We start from the raw sequence: 24,741 nt of genomic DNA, 5'->3' as shown, positions 1-24,741 counted from the left end.
TTACCTCATGTAACTCGCGATTACTTTCGGTAATTAAATGCTAATTAAAGGATAATTGAAAGTAATTGAGGCTAATTAAAGGTCAATTAAATGAACTTATATATAGTAATTGAAAGTGTCGTACCGGAAACAAGGTTAGACCGGAAGTGAACAACCGGAAGTTGTGTTTAGACCGGAAGTGGATACCCGGAAGTGAAGTGTAGACCCAAAAAGGCGCTTAATCCTAAGGCATTTCTCTCGCATTTGCCGCTAAATCGGTATTTTTTTCTTTCTTGTCGATATTTTTTTGTTTTAAGCAGGGACACGTGGATAGTATAGTGGCAATTTTGATGCCCCATAGTGTGATGTTCGGCCACCAAGAGAAAAAAATTCATCTGTTCCATATTGAACCTACACAAAAATCGTTTGCGAAAGCTGATTAGTTGAAGTTTTACGGTAATATGCCATAACGGTAACTTGCAGGAAAACGAGACTTTCCAGCGTAAGCCTTCCCTGGAAGCGTAAGCCATAAGCGTGAACTGCGCATTTCGGAGGACTATCGTGCGCCTCACAGCGCAGCCTCCGGTCGTGCTCCCATGAGCTCAAGGTATTCCACCTGGTCTTCAAGAGACCCGGCTCGGGACCTGCCCCTTACCCTTTTCGAGCTCGGCTCTGCACTACGGGATTCACCTCAGCGTACCTCCCCTGGAGCAGACAAGACCACGTATAAGGCCCTTCGGAATCTTCCCCTGTCGGGGCGAGCATCCCTCCTACGGACCTTCAACGAGAGCTGGAGCCAAGGGGAAGTCCCTAACGAGTGGAAGACCGTGATGGTGGTTCCTTTACTTAAACCAGGTCAATCGCCACATTCTTTCTGTCCAATAGCTCTTACAAGCTGTGTGGGAAAGACCTTGGAACGTATGATATCAATCGCCTGAGCTGGTACTTTGAGACCACGTTTTTTTCCCCAAGTGATGGCGGGATTTCGTCCAGGCCGGTCAGCGATGGACAGCGTCATAACTCTAATCAGTAAGACACAACAGGCAAGGGCCGAAGGTTCACTGACAGCCGCTGTCATCCTCGACGTCAAGAAAGCGTACGACAGTGTCCTCCATAGTGCAATCATGGCGACGCTTTCAGAAGGTGAACTCGGGGGCTGCCCCTGGTCATGGATCAAAGACTTTTTGGCTGACCGCTCCCTGTTTGTGTGCGCCGCTGACGGGGGTACTGCGACGTTCCGCGTGCATCGTGGTACAAGGGGGCATCCTCGGTCCCCTTATTCAATATCATTATGGCTTCTCTTCCTACGCAGCTTCCTAATCACACTCACGTTACAATATGTGCTGACGACATCTGTATCTGGACTTCGGCCGTCCGGCGTGACACGACCCGACGCCGACTACAACGTTCATTAAACATCATTTCAAGATACCTCCTTGACCGCGGCTTGGTTGTCTCGCCTAGCAAGACGGTATATAGCCATGACATTCTCACGAAGATCATTCCATATGTACCCGCGTTTCATTGATGGCTCACCACTGACCTTTGTCACGACCTGGGTATTACAATTGACCGTGGCCTGACGTGGTCCCACCATGTGAAGCTGCTTTCTACCGAGGCCAACTGTTTGGTAAATGTACTCAGGCGTATCTTCCCAACACTACACATCTTATACGCCTGGAGCTTTTAACGCAGCAGGCGCTACGTACTTCAAGCAGATGTGTAACTGCCTGCAACCTTCGACACGATGTATTACCTTCCTGACCCCGTAACTCAGGCCGGACGCGTGGCTCCCGGTCGTACGCAGTGTACCGTGCACAGACAACATCTCCACCCCCGTCTGGAAGTCATCTCGTGCGACATACGCCGTCAACCTCCGACTGTAATCACCTGCCCTTTTGCGTCAAATTGCCCCCGCCGAGATACCTCGGACGACATCTTAGGAGATTCCGTTGATGGAGCACTTTCGTTGTTCTCCTTCGCTAAAAGCCAGGTATTTCTCTCTTTTTTTGTCTCTCCCTCATTTGACTTCCTGCGGGGAGATCGTCGAAGAGGTCGTACCTAAAGGGGAGGTCGACCTGGCAGGGCGGGCGGGCGAAACGACCGTCGTCGAAGCACGAAGTAGAACGGGAGGTCTCGTAGGGCGGGCGTCCAAAGGAGAGGAGGGCTATTTGCTGTCTTGCCGTTTCTTATTGGCCAGCTGGCCATGTGCTCAACCTGGGCATGCCACAGGAGTTCATCCGCCCTCACACACGCGTACCTGAGTTCCTTCGACTCCTTTATGGATCCACCCGCCGTCAGCAGAGCGGTCCCGATAGTGAACGCGGTGTTGTTTCTTGTGTGCCTCAAGACGGCTTCCAGGAGCAGGCGGTCCGAAGGGCGCGCGTTGCGGCCCTCGAACCGCGACATCTGATCCGTAGACTGGAGGGATAATGGCTATGGCAGAGACCTTGTTGCGGAACAGTGTGGTGATCGTGCTGCTGCTGTTCCAATTGGTGTGCTGTTTCAGCACCAGTGGACAAGGGACGTCGAACAATGCAAGTGGTCGTGGCCGGGGTCAAGGCCGAGGTTCCAGATGGTGGTGAGTGGCCGGCCCTCCGGGGCTGCAGCCTTGGAATGCTGCTTTCGTCCTTTCTCTTCCAAATAAACGCAATCCTTCGTTAGCTCCTGTTCCTTCAACCAGACCTGAGAATGCATGACCTGAGAATGCACGAGTCCTTCTACGCACGAGACAGGACAGGACATGCACCGGCGGTATGCCGCGTTATTCCTTGCAGCACCTCCTTAGTAATCGACTCGACACTCTCCCAACTCGAGCAATGTTCGTGTACCAACATTCCAGGGGTTATCCTCACATGCATTGTGCGCTGCATACACTCTTCAGTCGCATAGACGCAGCCATGCCACGATCGTTAAACACGGAGTCGTTGTGACGCATGCAAGCATCTGATGTCATATCGACTCTTCTGTCACGTGATTGAAAGCTACGTTCATTCATTAGCTGTGTACAGCAATGGATGACTACATTTCTTGTCATGTCGGTAGATAAATATCTACTACCACTGTGCTCACGAAATACACGAACCGTAAGACAGTTTAGGAGACAAAACGACGAGTTGGAGTTGGACGGACTAAAAATAATACGGAGAGGTTGAACTTGTCACCTGACAAGTTCTGCTACTCCGAGAAAACAAAACAAAAAGCAAAACAAAACAACAACAAACAAACAAAAAAAGAGATGACTAGGCTAGGCTGTACGGCGCAGTGTTCACGGGCACATGACCGTCAGAGGATCGCGCCACACAGGAACCAGGGCGTCACGTACAGTACTGAGCATCAAGAGAACAACTTGAGATGAAGCCTACGAGAGCCTTGAATGCGGCGTCTCTCTGGTTGGCGTCCCACGTCCCCAAGACCTTCTCTATGGAGAAAGCTCTGTTGTCCAGACGAGTTAGTGCGGCCCACAATGTCTTTCGGGCACTCCACATATTTTTATGGAGTGCAGAAGATATTAGTCCCAAAACGACGAGTCTTTTGGCTTCTACTTGCGCATTCACATGGCACATAGAGAAAGTTACACCGCATGTAATGCAGGACGTCGTAGTCGCATTATCGATCTGACATTTTGTATTTTTACAACGTATATCACATATCGGGATTATACCCATTGTTCTAGCCATTTTTTTCCTGGTATTCGTGCGGTTTTATTCATCAACGAAATGAAAATTTAGCCAGAGTTCCAAATAGCTGGTAATTTGGTCTCAATTACCAACGTTGTCGTCGTATTGAAAGACCAATTAGTGAGAAACAGAAACAGAAAATCGGCGAGGGTGTAATTAGACCCGTGTGAGAGACCCTTTCGTGCAGGCAAACCCGAAATGGTCGAGTGCACTGAACGTATAACAGATATTCTTGCATGCCATCTTTTTAAGGAGCATGAGAGCGAATATGAAGGGTGCGGACTCCACCCCTGAGCTGCGTTACGCTTTATGTTTGTTCATGTTAATGTGTAACTCCAATTCATTCATTCAAAACAACAACGACAACAGATAAATTAATGATGATGAATGGGGGAATACTAAAAGGTGTAACTGCTCCCCACCTACAGGACGCCCAGCTGAGAGTTACGCTGTAACCTGAGAACTGCGACCCTGGGCGCTCGCCTCCACTGCGACGAAGCCGGCTGTTTCTTTTCCTTTTTTTTTCTGGGGGGAGGGGGGGCTCCACCAGGGCGTAGCAAGCCGACATAGGTCTGGCTGACCTCTCCCTGCGTGGACACCACCTCCTGTTCATTAAACATACAGGGTTCGCCAAGATAAACTTCGGGGTTTGTAACGAAGATAAAACAAATAAGAACAGTGTCGGGAAGCTAAAGTAGATGCTAGAGGACGCATTATGCCCCAAAATTTTATGTCGGTATTGCCATTTGGTCCATTTCTCTGCGGATAAATCGTGAAAATTAGAAAACCGCCGCTGCCTAGTCGGCTATACCTGTGTTTCAGCTCCTTTCCGTCAGAAGGCGAAACGGTCGAACGCGGCGTTGCAGACGACATCGAAATTTGAACAAGTGGAACTGTATGCAGAATCGCACCCTGCAACGCCGCGTTCGACCGTTTTGCCATCTGACGGAAAGAAGCTGAAACACAGGTATAGCCGTTTAGGCAGTGGCGATTTTTTAATTTTCACGATTTATCCGCAGAGAAACCAAGCGGCATTATCGACATAAAATGTTGGGGTATAATACGTCTTCTAACATCTACTTTGGCTTTCCGACGCTGTTCTAATTTGTTTTATCTTCGTTACAAACCCCGAAGTTTATCTTGGCGAACCCTGTATATATACCCCCACCCCACCCACTTTTTTCTAAGAGTGTACTCGCCGAAGCTAGGGAACAGCCTATCCCATTCTGCGTGACTCAGTCACCCTCCCCGTCTACGCCGGCTGTCTGACGCAACCTTCTCATCCCCTACGCCGCATTGCTCTTAGCTGCCCTGAGTCCGCTTTTGCCAATGCTGTTGCCCGCTTACGAGACTATATCCCGTTTTCAACATCTGCCCCTTCATTTGCACCAGCAATGTAGACCTTTGAGCGACCTCGCATTCACGCTACTATATCCCGGACCTTCCCCGAAAACAGGCAATCAGCCCTGTGATAGCACAACAACTCGCTTTTACCCACCTCACCTCTACTCATCCCCACTGCCGACAAATATTCACCGATGCCCCCGTAATGCATGACGCATTGTGCGCAGCCTTTTACGTCACCGATACGGACCATGAACAGGCCTACAAACTGCCCTACCCCATGTCATCCACCAAGGCTGAACGCTTCGGCATCCTGACCGCCCTGGAATAGGAATACATTGCTGACTTGCCACCTGGGAAATGGGTCGTCCTCACCGACAGCAAGGCGTCCTTCCTCCTCTTGGTGTCGTCCCGCCCATGTGCTGCCCGTGCCCAAGCGTTCAGATCAGAGGCTACCTTCTACAGCAGTCAAATGCAGCCCATCGACCCTCGGTTTCCTTCTTCATTGCGTGCCGCTGCAGTCGCCACGAGGAATCACTTCTGCAGCACCTGCATCTCAACGTTGCCAGCACTCTATTGCTTCTATACAAAATGGGCCAATCCAGCTTCCCCTTGTGTTTCAGCTGTGGCGAGGTGGCGGATATTCCTCAATATCTTCTGCACTGCCAGCAGCGCCTTCCCCAGCGGCAAGCCCTCTGTCGCCGTCTAATGCAGCTTGGCTGCAACACAATGTCCATGGCCACCACAGGGGTGGCATCCAATGTATTGCTCCGTAGACGAAAGCGTGCTGGGCGAACGCAATGCATCCTGGACAGGTCCTGGTCGCACGTCACAGCAAACGTCAAGGCGCACGTGACCTTAAAGATGGCGGCGCCCGTGATCGGCGGCCAAACCGTTTGTAAACAATGCGGTTGTTGTTTCTGGACGACGTTTTGGATGTTTTTCGATCACGGGAATTATTTTTATCCGATAATCTTCAGTAAAACGCGCAGTTTTGCACACAAAGCCTCGTAGTGTTGACTTCCAAAGCTGTGATGACGACTGCGCGTTAAGACTTACCGAGCCGATGCCATGTACTTAAACTAAGGAGAAATGGGCTACCATGTTGCGGAAGAAGCACCGCATAGTTTACGCTGGCAAAATACGGTAATCTCTTGGTGTTATGACGGCGAAAATATGTCGGTAAGCGGCAAAAGGACGTATAAACAAAGTCACATGACCTGAAAATGACGTTTTCTATGACGTGCGACCAGGACAAGATGGCAGTTTTGCCAAAAGCACCCGCTTGAGGGTAGTTACAACAATGGCGGGTTTGTGTCACCCCTGTGATGGCCACCCTCCTTCGTCCCGTCCCTCGTGGGCCGTCCCAGCCGTCCCAGTGGGCCGCCACCTCAGCCGTGTTTCGTTTCCTGCAAGATTCGGGCCTTGCATCCGCCGTCTGACCGGGCTTTCTTGCATCATGTCGTGCCTGTGCTGCACTGACTGTTATTCTTCTTTTTTTTTTATTCTTACTTTCTTTTTTATGTTTATTTTGAGTTGCTTTGTTTTGGAATAGCAAGTCGGCATCACCCTGGCTGACATTTCCCCTTTTCTTTCAACTAAACATATCCCCCCCCCCCCCCTGTCATTGTAGCCAAGTCCGCGCCGCTCTGTCCACGCTTTGGTGTGTTTATGATCTTAGAAACAAGTCCACCATATATGCATAAAAATAATCGTTGTCGAACCTGCACACGTGTCGTCCTCTATGTGAACCAGGCGTAACATGCTTTCTCTCACTCTCTTTCTTTTTTGTAAGGCATTTAATAGCAACACTCACACACTGATTCTCTTTGAACAAGCATTAGCAATTTTGATTTCCAAACCAGCGTATAAACGTATTCAGCCTGTAACGATTTTCACGGTGCCGTCAAAAGGGGTAGGGTCACAAATGGAATGCAACTAACACACACAAAAAAACGAAAAAACCTGCCGGCTTTTTTGTTCGTTGAATTATTTTCGTAAACCTGCGTACGTCGAGCATAGGGTATAAATTGATCAGGTGAGATTCGAATACGACAGTGCTTTGGCCTCAGGGCACAGCCATAGTCAACTTCTAGCGATGCCTATTGAAGGTCTCTAATTTTGGAAACATTTTGATGGTTACTGGAGAAAAGCTCGCTAAAAGATGTGAGTGGTCTTGAGGTTGTCGAGACACCGAGAGCAGCGTTAGCTACAGGCGTTATTAGCAGCGGTGAAGGGTAACCGACGTATTTTCGTTACCGTTTCCATTTTAGCTACTGCTATATTTTTGTTTCCGTTATCCCTTTCTGATACCAGCCTTTCAATTTCGTTTCCGTTACGTTATCGTTACTGTTTCCGGTAATAAAAAGGCTGTTAAAGAGCTGTGTGAGGACAGCCAATCCGGCTCTATCAGCACCCTGTTTTGCCCAAGTGCTGCTTCAGTGTCACGCCTACACAATACACACAAGTAATTTTACGCCGTTGGGATGCGCACATCCTGCAAGATTTAAAAAAAAAATGTAGGAACATGTCTTCAGGATTCACTCACTCTGAGTCCAGCAACTCAAGGTAGGCGTAACCTTTATCCAATGTCGCATTCATAAGCGGACGCTCTCAGTAGTAAATAATACTGCCATAGCCACGGTGAAATGAAAAAAGTAAAAGAAATAAATAACTATAAATCGCAGACTGTCATCCTCGTGCGATGGTGGAGTATAGTCATGTGTTGATGTCATGGAGTTATGACGACTGGGACGAGGTAAGCGAGGGATGCACCCTCGAGATTCAATATTGCGCTTTGTTCCAAGCTCACGTGTAGTATTTAGAGCATTACAGGGAATGGAGTCATCAAAGTACAAAAATAAAATAACAAGTCACTCAAATGTCATCGCACAATAGGAATAGCCATTACCCGAATTCAATACCGGACGATAATTTTCGTTCCCGTTTCTGTTTCCGGTAATGGAGGACCGTGGTTGCGTTTCCGTTATCGTTACCATCTCCAATTTCGGTAACATACCGTTTCTGTTTTCGTTACCATTACCGTTACCCTTCCCTGATTAACAGTGGAAGTCTCCGTCGTATTATTTTTCTTTTGCTTTTTTCTTTTTTTCTGCTGCGGGCTGCACTTCAAACACCGTGTATTCTTGCATAAAAACAATTATGGGAGCTGACCTTTAGAGCACGCTAGAGATATTTGTTCTGCACACCCTCTATGGTACCTGGCCGAGAATGAGTGAAGTTGACATCGCAATGTGACGCAGAAGGTCCGTGTGGAAGTACGGTCTGGAGCCTCGCTCACGGCTGCGCGCTACGCTGCTGTTACGTCTGTAACAGCAAGTGTGTAACAGTCTGTAGCTGTAAGCTCGTGACGTCGCGGCAGACGATAGTGCCATGTCTGTAAGATTACTCTGCTCGGCAGACGGCGGATTTCTCAGGACGTATGTTCGGAAATTATGCTACTAACGTCACAAGGGTACCGACGTTAGTTTCGGTACAGGCGAATTTCTGTCTACTTTACCACTCATTCGTCTATGTAAAACCTAGGTTCATCTCGATGGTCATGGTTCTCTTACACACCTCTTCAATGATACGCTGTAATAACTGTCAAAAAGTATAATTAACTGTACGCTTTTACATGTACTTGTGTTCAGGACGAGGATGGGTGGTCTCGCTGGAGCCTCTGGAGTACGTGTTCACGCACCTGCGACGGCGGAGTCAGCATGCAGTTGCGACAGTGCCTACGCAGGTCCGGATGCCAAGGGGAACCCGCCAGGTACCGCATCTGCAACATGCAGGTGCGTTTGTTTTACTTGTTTCTGCTCTTCTACCATAGGTTCTGGAAAAGTAATTGTTTTTCTGGTACGCTGCCACTAGTGTAGTCCTCAAGCAGGCTACTCTGGAGTTGATGGACGCTGCATACGGAAACCAAACCGCCGTATATACGGACGGTTCCTCCACTACTGGCGGCTCATCTGCTGCATTTGTAATTCCAGAGGAGTCAATTTCACGTGGGTTCCGCCTATCACATCGCACCTCGGCCACCTCTGCGGAGTTGTATGCCATCCTGTTATTCCTCAACTCTATTTTGGATCACCACCCCCGCCTCTGGGTGGTCTACACAGATTCGCGGGCAGCGTTGCAGTGCATAGACAACATGGGCATCCGTGGCTCCTTGGCTCCGGTGGTAGTGAACATCTTGACGACGCTCAAGGTTTTAGAAGACAGGAGCCACCGGCTGACCCTCGAATGAATCCCCAGCCACATTAGAATAAGAGGCAATGAGGTAGCGGATCGGGCAGCTGCTGCGGCCCACCATAGCCGCTCAGCAGTCTCCATCATACTTTCGAACGCGGATAGACGCTCCCTCTTGTCCGCGTTGACGTCGTTTGGGCCCTTCAGGAATGGTGTCATGGCATCACCCGGTGATCGCTTCTGTATGCTGTTGACCCAACTCTGTTATTTGAAATGCAAGGCGGTTTCCCTCGCCTCTTTACATCTCTCGTGCGTCGTTTACGACTTAGCGTTGCATTCACCCCTGCATTCCGGTATAGGCTGGGCCACAGCAACACGGCGCTGTGTACAACTTGTGGTTTCCCGGCAACAATCCGACACATTATAGAAGACTGTAGCCAGTACGTATGCGAGTGACGTGCCTTTAAATGTCAACTTGAAATGCTGGGTCAGAGGCCATTCAACATCTGCAATGTTCTCGGCCCATGGAGTAACCCTGGACATCAGTGCCGTGTATTTGGCGCTTTTCTTTCCTTTCTGAGGGCCAACTCCCTCCTTCAAGAACTGTAGGGATTTCCTTCCCTCGTCATCCTTTCATGTGAGCCTTTTTGGAATGGGGTAGGGTCCTGCACTCAACGCAGGGAAACATCCCACATCATCATCATCATCCATTCATCTATGTTGTTGTTGCCACTAGTGTACTGATCACTGTTAATATGAAATATGAAATTTACGTGATAACCTTCGACTTGTGCCCCTTCTTCTGTTGTTGGTTGATGGAGGTTCAGTTCACACTTCACAGACAGTTTGGTTCACCGTAGTGCTAGAACTGCAGAGCAGTTTCTGAGAGGAGCTTAAAGGGAGACTTCGCAAGGATTCTAAAGAAATTAGGTGGGCATCATACCGAACACGAACTACCCCTTCGATACCTAATACAAGATTCGCATTCATTTTGCGCGAGTAATTAATTCGTAAATGATGACAATAGCAAACCGAAACCGAAATGCGAAGAGCAGAAAACAGAGCTCCATACTATACGGTGGTTCGCCCGGAGGAGGATTCCGTGACGTCATCCATCATTGTCGTCTGCTTCCAAGCCTGCATTCTTTCTCCCTTGTCGGATGCCGGATGATGTCAGCAGTGTATTGCTTTCAGCGCCCTCTCGCTTCACAGAGGCGAAGCGCTCGTTTCGTAATAATTTGTTTCGTACCACAACCTTTGTGGTGATTTTGTTGCGGAGTCCCACTTTAAGGAAAGTTTCTGGACGGACACAGTACCACAGGTAGAGCAAACTTTATTGCCGGACTGAAGCCGCGTGGATTACATAGCATGTACGAGTACATGGCCTCCTAAAAAATCGTCGTGTTCTCCTGATATTATATGCATCACTCGCATTACATTTCAACTCGGGCGACGATTGGCCTTAATGGATAACGACAGAGTACGATAACGACTTCCTTCTAAGATGCCTCTTATACCTAAGACACACGGCCGCTCCAAAGGCCTCTTCACAAAAGGAGTGCCGGAAAACGCTCGTTGCGCCCGTTATCGTCTAGCAAGCGAACCTTCTGATGACAAAAAATGGAATGCTGTTTTCATGGTTCGCTTATCAAACGATAACTGGAACCACGTGCGATTTTCAGCACCCCTTTTGCAGAAAGGCCCTTAGAGCGTGCCGTGTGTCTTAGGTATTAATCCAACTGTCCTAGGATGATCCCAGATTGCTGCGCACGCCATCACACGCACTTTACCACCGCAGTTTTCCCCACGGCCCAGTCAATAGGTCTTGTGGGTATCAGGAGTCACCGGAACACGGACAGGGCACAAATGGCACAAAACAACTGCTCCAACAATGTCCTTTGCGTTCTGTCCGTGTTCCGTTGAGCCCTGATACTTACGCGATGCAATTTTACCAACAAGCCCATACAGTGAAACCTCCCGTTACAGACACTTATCCTAGACGGCCATTCCCCTACTGCGGACAGCTGGATTTCTCCCGGCAAACTTTAATGCTCTTACCTCAATACCTGTCGTCCCTTCCTTAAGCGGACACGAACTTTGGTCCCGTGGGTGTCCGTGCTGCAGGAGGTTTCATTGTGTCCTCTGTTTTGGTAAATGCTAGACAGGACGGTTAAAACCGAAGAAACTTGGGGCATCGTGCTGGCCCTAGGCGTCCTGGCCTTAGTCGTGAAGACGGGACCCTGACAATGGCTGGTCTCAGTCAGTGGCTGTAGTGTCACTTATAATGTTCCATAAAGTGTAGGCCGTAGGCCTGATGCTGCTTAAATGTGAAACTGTACAACGTCCTTCCTTCCACTTCCCGCAGCCATGTCCTGAGGTGAGCGACTTCCGTGCGGCTCAGTGTGCGGCGTACAACAGTGTGCCGTACCGCGGCCGCCTCTACGAATGGACGCCGTTCCACGATCCCTCCGACCCGTGTTCCTTGACGTGCCAGGCCAAGGAATTTCGCTTCATGGCCAAATTGGCTCCCAGGACACAGGACGGAACTCGTTGTCGCGACGGAGCACTCGACATGTGCGTGCAAGGACGGTGCATGGTTAGTACTGTCCTTTATACTATTGTACTAATAATAATAACGAAGAGTAGATTTACACGTTTGAGTGAGTTTGAATGTTAGAAGAAAAAAAAGGGAGAAGTTGAATTTGTCGCCCGACGAATTCTGCTACCCCAAAATCAACCCCTTAAAAAGGGGAGGTACAAAACGCCACCCCTCCTTCTCCCCGAACTGCATATGCGCATGCATATCTGCATTCCATGGGAGTGTACAAAATCGCGACAACTAAAACAGCAACAGGGAACTCGGCAACACATGCGGTCCTCAAAGACTGTTTCCGGATAGCACAACACAATACAAAGTTTACACGTGCCGACAATGCTGCATCTCTCTTCTTGGATTCCCAGCACATTTACTATATCGAAGGTTCCGTTGTCCAAGGGGTCGAGAGCGTATTTCATTGTTTGGGATGCATATCTTGTGCAGTGCATGACTTACACGTAGATTTACCCTTACCACCGTCTTTCGTGTGGAATACTATAGTAGTAGTCAGTATCCATCTTGCCTGCATCTCCATGTTTTTCTTTCCTTTTTTTTTTCGGACCTAGCACATCTGTCCTCATCAAAACATCAAGTGCCGTATGCCAAACCAGATGTGCAAGACATATTGAGGTCTCTTACACAGACAGCAATGGCTACAAGGCGACGGGAACTCCTCATTGCTCCATCTAGTAGGCTCGGAACTGAAATTTGCAGTTCCGTCCGCGTTACCTCAGTCTGTCCAGACGCTCTTGCACAGGTTCCGTCTGAACGTCCCCTGCGGGCGCCGATTCCTCCATAAAATTGGGACGGCTGATTCAGAGTACTGTACACATTGCCACCGTGGAGGACACTGAGGACATTCTCGTACACTGTTCTAGATACCCATCTCAAAGGGCTACCATGAAATCTACGCTCGACCGACTGGACAACCGCAACTTTGACCTAAAAGTGCCAGTGCGTTTGTGACATGTATTCAGAGCAGTGCGTTGGAGTCAGTCTATTAGGACCGTGTGATTCATTGTGCGCAACGGTAACCGATGATTTGGTCTTTTGCCGATATTTATCGCGAAAGCGGCAGGTTTTTCATTTTTCTTTTCCTCTTTTTTTTTCGGAGGGGGGACTGTTTTTGGGAGTAGCCGGATTAGTCGTGTGACGATTTCAATCTTTCCCCATTATTTTTTTTTTCGCCAACATCAATATCATCCTTTCTTTCCTTTTTTTTTTTTCAACACGATAATTCAGTACGTCATGTGCAGTCAAAGCCGGTGAAATGCAAAACAGACATACCACGTGACAACGCGGCGGCTGGCTTTCTTTGATGCCCGTGAAAGCCCGCGGGCACATTGTCACGTCACACAAAGCTTGCCTTGCTCGGAACACCTCGGTCGGGTGCTTCTTACGTCGATCTGCAAATTTCCAATTGGCACTTCGGCCCTCAAAGAAACTTTGAAGTTATCTAATTTGTTTTATCTAATTAGTTGATTGGGCATAATGAAAAAATGCTATCAACTACGATACAAGACTGCTCACAACATTCAGTTGGTTGCATTCTCGTAGAGCGATAAGTCTCGTTTTAAATCTTGTTGCATGTCAGCTGGAAGTCTGGAACACCCTGTCGTAGCTGTGATTCGTTGTTGTGATTCGTTGTTACCTTTGGTATCGGTAGCTTCAACTCACTTCCTCTTAAAGAGACATCACCGTATTGTCCCTCTCCCCTTCAAAGTACCTCAGTGTGTTTAATATAATGCTAAGAACAATCAGAAGAAGCGTGTAAGTTGCAAGCAACGCGCAGTGCTGCTTCGGTCCGCTGTTTCAGCCCGTCGGATGTGATCTGAAGCTGGGATCTTCGGCCGAAGTGGACGAGTGTGGAGTATGTGGAGGCAACGGGACCCTCTGCAAGACTCCAGCCTTCATTTGGGCAGAGACGCCTTTCTCGACCTGTTCCGTCACATGCGGAGGAGGTGAGCTTCACATTTACAACTGTAATAATAATTGAGACTAGATTTACACGTAAGATGACGCAGCCTAAGTTGCACACCAGTTCCGGACCAGGCCACCCCCCAAGCTGTCGTGATCGTTGAAGCCCAACGCCCAATCCAGTACGTTGCCGCCCTTGAGAATAGTATAGTGTCGCACCACTATTCTAGTCACTAGGACCGATAAGTGAATCGCAGAGCCTTGCTGAGGCAGCAGATCATAACAACAACAGATAACGTAATGATGATGAAGGAGAAATTCGCCACATGAGGTGCGTCAAACAAACCCAAGGCATAATGGGCAGGATGGGGTGTGTCCTGATGATGAGGTGATGAACGACGCTGAATTGGGGTCGATAGTCAGTGGAGTCAGTGAGACATCAACAGAACGCTAGGCAAAAACACAACACACAAAAACACACACAGTGCACACAGATACGCAGGCACATCATAGGGTAGTCAAGAGACCGGTGTCCCGGAGAAAAATGTGGAAGTATTCAGGAGCTTGGCAATGGTCAGGTTAGACCAAGGGCCGAGGATGGTTGCCAATGTGAATGGTGCGGCCGCGATCGATTGCAGGCGACACTGCAGAGCTGCTCTTTGGGACGTGTAAAGATGGCAGTCGAGAAGCACGTGCTTGGTATCCGCCAAAACAGCATTGCGAAAGCAGAGCATAGAGTCGTAGCGGCCTATCAGATGCTTGAAATGGGGATGAATGCAACCTCGAGACGAAATGTGGTGAAAAGGGGGTGAAATGTGGCCATGGGGATTGTAAAGGTTCCCGATCCCTGCCCTAGGCTATTGAGAAGACCATTGAGCTTATCTAGGCTCTAGGAATCTCTGAAGGCGGACCAAGAATACGGTAGTTTCGTTCTCAGAATCTCGCTGGCGATTGGTAAATACCGTAAATAGCCACTTGCTGCGGCACCGTCCACCTTCTAGGTGTTACCTCAGGCGTGCCTCAATGTGTGATGTGTTTTAAGGAAAATAGGTAAAATGAAAAAAAAGCTAAATACCCTAGTGTATTTACCTTTACTTTACTACAACCTAAGCACCTAGTGTTTAGGTTGCAACTAACGCACGTGAAAACATGTGCCGGTCCCATTTGCAACGTGACTTAAAATGCGTCACCAGGATTGCCATTATATTTTTATTTCTCTGTATTTTTTATTATACACCTAAGGTTGTACAGTGCTGGACAAAAGTTTACGGAACACGCACCAGCGCATCCCTTCCTCAGAATGACACGCTAGCAGCGAATTATACAGAACGGACTTACAAACATGTGCCTTAGCCAAGTCACCTGTTTGCTAGTCCGTACGGTCCCATTCGCTGCTAACGTGTCACTCTGAGGAAGAAAGGCGCCGGTGCGTGTTCCGTAAACTTTTGTCCAGCACTGTACGAGTACATTGCGGGGAGCCAGGAGCGGGATGTACAACAATATGAGTAGGTGACCAAAGAGAAAGTAAAGTTGAAAAAAATTAAAGTGCACGACACATGACCCGTACACGCAACTGTTCACTCATGAAGTACGAGAGAGTCACATAGTATAGTAGTCCAACAAATTAATGAGGAAAGGCTGCTCCAACTTAACGATCTACATATCTGTTCATATATGTTATCTCTGTTCGAAATATCGGCGGCTCCTGTCCTGAGGCAACTTCCGACGTACTTCTCTACTGGTTCGCTGGATTTCTACCCATCTATGTTCATAAGCACAGTGATTCGAAATGCGAAGCAGAAACGGTCTCGATTGTTGTTGTTGTTGTTGTTAAGTGTTGAGAGAGGTCACGATTGGTTCCAGAGCAGTACAGCGACCATCAAATTCAGAGATTCCTTCATGTGTCGAAGCGTAATGGGCATTTATTTAATTTGTCTAGGTACCCAGGAGAGCCATCCTGTGTGCACTTCTTCTGACACCGGCGAAGAAGTGGACGGTCGCCTGTGCAGCGTCGAATCCAAACCAGACCCTCGTGTCCGCGGTTGCAACACCAACCCCTGCCCGCCGAGGTAACATGTCCACGACCTCTCCTATTCTGCGAATGTACAACATGGCAATCCTCATAGTTTTCGGGTACACACTTTCCGCCAAGCGCCTTGAGGGGTCCGTTCTCCTCGCGTTAGTGATTCAACTAATGGCAGTGCTCGAAAACAACAACGATAGAGTAGAAATTATAATTGCAAGCCCTGGGATGCTATTCGCCCAGAAAGTACGACTGCAGCGTGGAATCCAGGTGCAGAAGGGAGTTTTTAATCGCGCGGATCAGGAAAGCCACTCGGCTTTCAGTCCGCGAAGTCATCTCACCCGCACGATACTCAAGCTGCACAATGTACCGAAAGTCTAGTGCGATAGGGGTGGACGGGTAGGTGGAAGGCCTTGAACAGACTCATGAAACTAAAGAACATTGATAAGACACGTACCGTCCACCCCTATGCACTCGACTTTCAGTACATTGTGCTGCTTGGGAACCGTTTCGCAAAATATTTCCGTTTGGGAATCCAGCGCTGGCGTCCAGCGTCCGACAGAGAGCAGTCGACCGGTCGCCTCGCTCCCGAGCTGTAGCAGAGGGTACTCGGCAGCCAATAAAATCGCTCAAACGAGCTGCCATCACAACACGCCAGAAGGAGCTGGTAGAGTACGGCGCGCGTCTGCGCGTGTTTTTGTAAACTAATTTTCTCGGGACATGCGCGATTCCCAAACGGAAATATTTTGCGAAACGGTTCCTGAAGGTAGTATGTTCCTATGACACGGCAAAAAAGAAAAAGAAAAGTGTTGAAGGTGCCCTCCATGCTCCTTTTTCGGGGGTCATCTTCAGAAACTCATAATACAACGCCAATGAGAAACCGCCGGCGACCTGCATTTGAGTAAACCTGCAATTATCTTAGCGCCACGCGAATAAGACGGTCACCACGCATCCAAGAGAACATCGCTCTCGTCGTGCTAGTTGTCGCTCAGTATGGTTCACCCTAAGAGCTTTGCTTTCGTTACAGCTGGCACTTGACGAGTTGGAGTGAGTGCAGCGCTTCGTGCGGGGGCGGGCGGCAGCACCGCAACGTATCCTGCGTAAGGCCTTCTGAACGTTCCCAGGAACCCGTCCAGGACCATTTCTGTCCAGGACAAAGACCACCGGACTCTCGCACGTGCAACACACAAGAGTGCTCTCGATGGACGGAGGGGCAGTGGTCACAGGTATATCTAAGCAACAGTGCACACAACGGAATATACACCGTACAAGTAATTTGCGAAACAGAGTGGAGAACGTCCTTGTCCCTGCTAGTGTGGAGGTCTGTTCCAGAAACACGGGCGTAACAAAATTACAATAGGTTTACTGCTACATGGTATAACAGTCAGAGGCGTGTGGAAACAGTATCATTTGATAAAACATTGTATGCGTGATAAATACAACAACTTATCTCCACGTTAGCCTTGAGACAGCCGCAAGAATGACGCTGTTCGCACTGCGGCAGTCATAACTCAGCAACCGAAGAGCGTGCTTGACCGCTCAGACGGTTCATTATGACGAGTTCTACAATACTAATGTGCAAAATCGTAACATGATGGAAAAGTGGAAAAAGAGACAAAATTGCCGACTTGACTTCGACATGTCGCTACATTTGCAACAAAATTGTGTAAAACAATATGAGAAAATCAAGTGTTTGAAGGAAGACAAAATGCCGGACACAACAGAGAGTTTTCGTACCGCGTACGCAAGCAAATAGCGGGTGCACACTCTGCGTGCGCCGAACGTCGCTTTGCAGTTAGCGCGCGCGCAGTGTGAACACGCCTTTGCCCTGCGCACTCAAAGCGGTTGCGTCCGCCACAAAGACATCTAATGAGGCGCTGGGCGAACACGGCGCTGGAGAGAGCGTTGCAAAGCTGCGGCGTTCATGTCGGCTAGAGCACTTCCACCGATTTAGCAAAGAAGCAGAATAGACAACAGTTCAAGATGTTCTTGACCGTAGTGCTCTGCATCGTGTGGCGTGGGAACGCAGACGCGAGTGGTGGAGTGCCGTGACGCCAGGGGACGGAAGAGTAGCCTGTGTGACCCCGGCCACAAACCTCGCTCCAGGCAGCCCTGCTCCGCTGCAGACCCATGCTTCGCCAAAGGAAGCAAGAAGAAGCGACTCAGGAACCTGCGCAGTGAGCCCCTCCTATACATGGCTATCGGAAAAGGGACTCGATGATATTTTCTGTTTTAGTTGAGGAAGACGGGTCACAAGAGGATGCTCCCCCCCAGAGTGTAGTCCCTCGTAATTTCTTCGCACGTCCACAGCGACAATCACCAGAGCCCAGGTACATGTACCTGCTTTTTACTTCTTCACTATCAGCGATACGTAGTGAAACCTCCCTCACCAGTGCATTTCATAAGACTCTGTATACTGTAGTTTCATCGTGGGAGACTGGGGATCCTGCAGCGTCACCTGTGGTGAAGGCATACAAAAGCGAAAAGTGGAATGCAAGATCTTTCTGGAGTTTTCCAGAACTATGGCTGAGCTTCCAGACAAAGAATGTGCCGGTAGGTGTCACAAAGTGGTTATAGCCCAAGGCGCCTAACGGGTTCTCAGACTAAAGGTCTTTCGACGCAGCTTGCATTTGATTTGCATCCTCTAATTTTGACAGCTTCTTTCTTTCAGGCATTCGCCCTGCAGAAATTCAACGGTGCTCCCTGCGTCCCTGTGCCCTGGACCAGAACAGAGAACAACTCGCAGATACTGAGCAACGGGAAGAAGTATCTTACTCGTGGCGGAATGCAGGATTCACACCTTGTTCAGCTTCGTGTCTTGGCGGTCAGCATTTGCCTTCGTTGCGCCTTTCCACTCCTGAGCGAAGTATGTAACTTGATGTCCTCGCAGGCATCCGAGAATCTCTGGTTCAGTGCATGCAAGACCAAGACGAGTCTGTCGTCAGCTACCTGTTGTGCGACATAAGGAAGAAACCCGAAACAATCACGCAGACATGCAACAACCACCCGTGTCCACCAAGGTGACGTTGTTATAGGACCATGTGCTTTACCAAAATGTAAATGTGGCGGAAACGTCCACAGTCGTTTGTTAACATCAGCTTCTATTATGGAATTATCTTGCACGTTCTCGAGTCGTTATCAGGGCCTGGGGACATCTTCGTTCATTAGAAAAAGGCAGGTGTTAACAGATGCCTAAGCATAACCTGAAATCTCAGTCCCCCCCCCCCCGGCAGCTGTGTTTAACATTGCTTGCGGTGAACGACATGTCACAAGGAACTTGTACCATGTCGCCTAGTTACTGCCGTCCTCGACCAGGAATGAACCTGTACCCTTGTAAGTAATAAGCAAGCACATTACCCACTGATTCAGAAACCAGAGACAAACCACCCAGGGCACAGCTGAAGAAGTTCTTCCTGGTGCAGCATCACTTTCTGAATTTTTAACTCTGAGTAAAACCTAAAAAGTAGCTTGCCCCTGCCCCCGACTCCTGCCTGCAATCTGTCCCCGTGTGTACGCCGCCAGTTGCTTCGCGGCGTTAAAACGGAAACAACAAAAAGAGAGTAGGAGGAGGAAATATCTGTTTCTTTACAAACATTGGAGCTGGAAAAAAAAAGAGAAGTAGTTATTGATCGTTATATCTGAGTGGCTCATCAGATCATCGTTCCACCTCTATCCGTTTCCTTTACTGTTCACTTCCAATGCGTATACGCATGTGGTTGAAAACGTTCTTGTTGCACAGGTGGAATGTGTCTGAGTTCGGCGTATGCACCAAAGCCTGCGGTGGAGGTACCCAGACACGCAGTGTACAATGCGTACATGAGGTGACGCGAGGTCCAGGGAATACGCTAGTGGTCAGCGACGACCACTGTCCAAGACCACGCCCGGTCGATAAACAAGCATGCAACATATTCGACTGCACGGCCCGATGGGTGGCCGAAAAATGGAATAAGGCAAGGTCGCTTCTTGTGTTTACTAATGTTAACAATGGCTAAGATTCAGCTATGATCAGAGAGCTATGGCGTCTTCACATTGCATCAACCTCTGCAATTACCTTTTCTTCTTTTTTTTTCGTTGTCTTTCTTCTAGTTATTTAGCTTAATTTTTGTTGTTGTTGAGGTGTATTTTTTTACATTTCTCTGGTACTTAATATGTTATGATATTCACCTTCAGATGAGAATACGTGCATGAATTGGAGTTATATAGCATACAGAATAACACTCGCATGCCACAGGCTGGAAGACTGCCATTGCACTTGTGATTTAGGCTATCACAGATATAAATGAATAAAAATCCCACACACTTCTACTGACTAGGAACAACATTTCTTCAAGATTCAACTCTGCAAGTGACGGGGACAAAGAACACACTAATATTATTCTAAACAAACAGAACAGGGGAGAGCCCAGCCAGTATAGCTCAGGACGGCAATTGTGCTAACGCTTCAGAATAACGCTTTAGGTACGAACTCTCATTAATGAAAATTCCAAACACTTGTAATGTGTAATAACAATACTTCTCCAAAATTCAGCTCTGCAATGTAAAGAAATATCACACTATAGGTAACACGTAAAGAACACATATATTATTCCAAACAAAAATACTGGGCGAAAGGCCAGGCAGTACAGCCTGGGATGTGCGACCAAATGCTTTCACTGCGCTCTCTCTCTCGCTTACATGACTGTAAATCACAAAATATCAAAATATCGCAGACACTGGTAAAAGTGGCTATGCAAAAATTAAAGAACACAGCATATATATTATTCCAAACAAAAACACCGAGTGAGAGGCCAGGCAGCTTTTGTTTTGCTCTGGCTTTTGTATCACGGATCTATTCCACCTGCGAGCCTGCGTTTATGATTTTATCTGTGGAAGGTCATGATGCTCCACCAAAATATACATAAACTTTCTTCATTTTATTCATTCAACGTTTTTCATCACATAATCTTTTGGTAATTGTGCAATCTAGCACATATTCATCGCACAAACCTTCAAACACATTCAAAGGGCCCATCTGCGTTTCGCCAAATGGTCTTGTAAACTTTGTGTCAGAGCTATTTACAGGATCCACGTCAGATAGTGGATGTGTCTTACAAAGCAGCCTTCTAAACCTTCACCTTGAGCGAAACTGTGCTGTCATCGCCGACAATCGATCAAGGGGTACGAGCTTTAGAAAATCTGCAACTGTTCTTTAAATCCATAATAAGTGGTGGGAGAACCAAATTTCTGGTCAGGTATACTTCAAGGGCAAGAAGAATGAAGATCAGCTCACAGTGCTCTCTTAGTCAGTTTTTAAAGCCTACAGACATCTTCAGGACATCAGAAGTGTCTGTCTTTTTCCGATATTACTGGGACATTAAAAACAGGGTGTCGAACCGCAAAAAATACGGGTTCGGTTCGGGTTCGGGTTCGCGTTGCTTGGATTTCGTTCCGGTTCAGTTCCGGTTCGGCCACGCCAAAAATCGATGCATTTGTTCAGTGGTTTTCTTCTTGCTGTCCCTACCTCCTTTAGCGCTTTTAACCAGGGAGGGATAACGGACATATTTTCGTTACCGTTTTCATTTTCGTTAGTGCTATATTTTCGTTTCCATTATCCGTTTCTCATACCAGCTTTTAATTTCGTTTCTGTTACGTTTCTGTTACCGTTTCCGGTAATGCAACGGCTGTTACAGAGCTGCAGGAGGACAGCCCGTCCGGCTCTGTCAGCACCCTGTTTTGCCCAAGTGCTGCTTCGGTGCCACGCGTACACACAAGTAATTTTACGCCGTTGGGATGCACACATTTTGCAAGATGAACATCCCAGGTGAAAAACGTCTGCAATCCCAAATGGTTGATGAAAGGATTTCCACTTGAAACCACTTACGTACAAAGTGGTTCAGAGTGGTTTCAAGTGGAAATCCTCTCATAAACCACTTGGGATTGCAAACATTTTTCTCCTGGGATGTCTTCAGCCAGTCTTCTGTCTTCAGTCATTCTGAGTCCAGCAACCCAAGATTGGCGTAACCCTCCTACAATGTTGCATTCATAGGCGGACGCTCTCAGTAGTAAACAATACTGCCATATAGCCGCGGTGAAATGAAGAAAGCAAAAAAAAAAAGAAGAAGAAAAAATAATATGCTGTCATCCTCGTTCTATGGTGGAGTAGAGTGCGTGGAGTCTATGTTGTGTAAGTCTCATTTCTTGATGTCATGTACGTAGGTAATGTCACGAGTAGGTAAGCGAGTGGTGCGCCCTCGATATCCAATATAGCACTTTGTTTCCGTGCTGTCGTGTAATATTTAGAGCATTACAGGAAACAAAGTCATAAAAATACAAAAAATAAAAAGTAAATTCACTGAAATGCCATGGCACAACAGTAATAGCCATTACCCGAATTCAATATCGGACGATAATTTTCGTTCCCGTTTCTGTTTCCGGTAATGGAGGACAGTGGTACGCGTTTCCGTTTCCGTTATCGTTACCATCTCCAATTTCGGTAATACATATACCGTTTCTGTTTCCGTTACCTTCACCGTTACCCTTCCCTGCTTTTAACCGCATCGATAATGTACCAACAAGCCCAAAGGGCAATTTTAAATGTCCCTACCTCGACGTGCTGCAGCCAACGACGCGTGGAGGTCCATTTCTCTAAAGGCGAAATGGTCACTTCCGCGTCGAGGTCCATTTCTCTAATGAAACGTTCTTCACGACGTTTCATTAACCGGGAACAAACTTTATTCGGAATATACTTCACCCTTTTTCGCATCGCGTTAGTCTAGTTCCGAATATATTTCCATGCGGTCTCTTGCACGGCTGACGAGAAGTACACCAATGTTTTATGGGAAATGTTTTATGATGGGAATGGGATGGGATGGATGATGAATGGGAAATGTTATATATATATATATATATATATATATATATATATAAAACATTTCCCATTGTTTTCCAATATTTCGCCCAGCGCGACAGCAGCACCTCCTTTGCAGACCGCGCCGCGCGTGTCTCGCTGCATCTTTATTCGAGCTCGGCGTTGGTGTACTTCTCGTCAGCCGTGCAAGAGACCGCATGGAAATATATATATATATATATCCATCACCATCACCATTATGTTCGGAATGGCTAGCGGTCTGGAATGACAGACAGTCGACGTTTTACGAGATCTGTCCGTGGTCCCATCAGGCTAATGCGTAACCGGCGCACATAACGGCGCACATAACAGTGTCATTGGAGTCATCTTGACGTAGAAGTGCAGACTCTTCACAAAATCCCGTGATTACACCTTTTCTGGGTGGTCCATTTATTTCAAGTTTATTCTTTCGGTCTTTGACTGGCGTATAAGCTTTTACATGGCTTACTCCAGTAACCAGAAACCATGTAGAAGTTACGTTGATCTCGGGTAATTTCCTCACAACTACCGCGAAGGTGCTGGTGCTCCACGTCCATGCAGTGATTTATCCAGACCCCTCTACACCCTCAAATGTTTGGCGACACCCCTCTAATTTTCCTACCTGTGCACCCCTATAGAGGGGACCCTTGCTAGTTCAGGTGTAATGATACGCCGAACCATTATGACGTATCTGTAATAATGACTCCCCCCCCCCCCCCCCCAGTGCTTGCGTTTCTGGATAGACCACTGCCTCCATGCCATCGCCAACGGTTTCGTAAGACATTGTGACCGTCATAATAACGTTATGGCCTTAATTTGGTGCAGTGTTCGAAGATATGCGACGGTGGTGTGAAAACGCGGAAGATCCGTTGCCAGAGGCAACTGTCTTACGGAAACGTGGTGGAAGTGTCACCTTCGCAATGTCTGCGACGCAAGCCGAAGACGGTCAAGGCTTGCAACACCAAGCCCTGCCGTGGCACTAAAATCCAGAACGGTCAAGGCGTCCAGGGAGGACCTCACCTCAAGGCTTCCATCACAGCGCGAGGTAAAGCGGCTGTCTTCCTCGGCACGACGCTCAAGATGCGCTGTCCTGGAGCGCACGCTGCCATCAACGGGAGGTGAGAAGAAGAAGAACTATAGATCATAATCACCATCGTTAGTTAAATGAGGGGGGAATATACATTTATTAAAAGGAAAGGTCTGCTAGCATGAGTAGCGAGTGTAACAGCCCCCTTTTTTAATTTGTGACACAGAAATGACTATAGAAAAAAAAGTATAAATGCGTTACAGCGTACCGAGAATAAGATCGACTGCGGTGAGAGGGGCGCCGAAAATGCAAAACTTTCTCGCCGCAGAATGAAAGATGCCGTTACACCAACGTAAAAGGAACGGGATTCGTCCGTTGCGTCGTTCGAGATTCGTGAGCCAAAGAAGCCGCAATGTACGCTCCCCCTTTCCTTCAAAAGGAGCCCCGCAATGCGGAGAGGATGTGGATTGGCCTCCTCAGACGACCTCCCGCGATGATTGGGCAAATCCTTTGCAGAGACGAATGAGAGAGCGCTCCGCATTATTGGCCTTCTTGAGAAGGAGAGTGAGAGGGAAAGCGTAAATTGCAGGTTCTTTCGCTCATAAATTACGAACTACGTAACAGATTACTCTTGTTCCGTTTGTGTTGGTGTCAAGCACAGTGGTGACAAGGTAATAAATCTTTCATTCCGAGAGGGAAAAAAATTACACTTTATGTGTCCCAATAAAAATTCATCTGAGACTCCTATATCAGTTGTCAAGACAAACTGTTTTGCCCGTCTGTTTTCTTATCACCATTAGAAGACCACAACTAAAGAAGCATTCGCAGGGGCAAAACTGAGGAGCATATGCTACCGCCTATCGGCAGGTACACCGCTCTGTAAACGCATGTACGAGAGCGAGAGAAAAAGTGGAAAAATTCTTTTATTTCGAGTATTTCATGAACGGTGTGTTGTGTGCAGTGTTGACTACGTCGGCAAAATGCGGGCCTTTCGCAGTCTAGGATACGTCTGCCGTCCATAATATTGACGTTTTACGAAGGCCACATTGTAGATAGTGACCTCTGCTGTTAATTATTTTTCCATCCATGTAATACATACACCTCTCGCGCCACCCT

At 47.9% G+C, this 24,741-nt stretch overlaps 1 protein-coding gene across 2 annotated transcripts in view; it reads left to right on the top strand.

Annotated features, from left to right (window-relative positions):
* The window catches only part of LOC135388659 (protein madd-4-like), a 247,901-nt gene that overhangs the window by 215,106 nt on the left and 8,054 nt on the right, over nucleotides 1–24,741 (top strand). The window contains exons 4-15 of one of the 2 annotated variants that reach the window (XM_064618353.1): nucleotides 8,657–8,800; nucleotides 11,563–11,793; nucleotides 13,610–13,754; nucleotides 15,650–15,779; nucleotides 16,761–16,959; nucleotides 17,763–17,910; nucleotides 17,970–18,063; nucleotides 18,156–18,286; nucleotides 18,405–18,557; nucleotides 18,624–18,753; nucleotides 19,473–19,683; nucleotides 23,424–23,716. In XM_064618353.1, the coding sequence (XP_064474423.1) occupies nucleotides 8,657–8,800; nucleotides 11,563–11,793; nucleotides 13,610–13,754; nucleotides 15,650–15,779; nucleotides 16,761–16,959; nucleotides 17,763–17,910; nucleotides 17,970–18,063; nucleotides 18,156–18,286; nucleotides 18,405–18,557; nucleotides 18,624–18,753; nucleotides 19,473–19,683; nucleotides 23,424–23,716 (2,009 nt within the window). Of the gene's footprint in view, nucleotides 1–8,656; nucleotides 8,801–11,562; nucleotides 11,794–13,585; nucleotides 13,755–15,649; nucleotides 15,780–16,760; nucleotides 16,960–17,732; nucleotides 17,911–17,969; nucleotides 18,064–18,155; nucleotides 18,287–18,404; nucleotides 18,558–18,623; nucleotides 18,754–19,472; nucleotides 19,684–23,423; nucleotides 23,717–24,741 lie in introns of both variants that reach the window. The other variant, XM_064618352.1, reaches the window with a different exon arrangement.

The sequence above is a fragment of the Ornithodoros turicata genome, chromosome 3 (assembly GCF_037126465.1).
Source record: "Ornithodoros turicata isolate Travis chromosome 3, ASM3712646v1, whole genome shotgun sequence".
Taxonomy (NCBI): domain Eukaryota; kingdom Metazoa; phylum Arthropoda; class Arachnida; order Ixodida; family Argasidae; genus Ornithodoros; species Ornithodoros turicata.
Note: the sequence above shows the minus strand (reverse complement) of the source record. Positions and strands in the feature narration are given on the sequence as shown.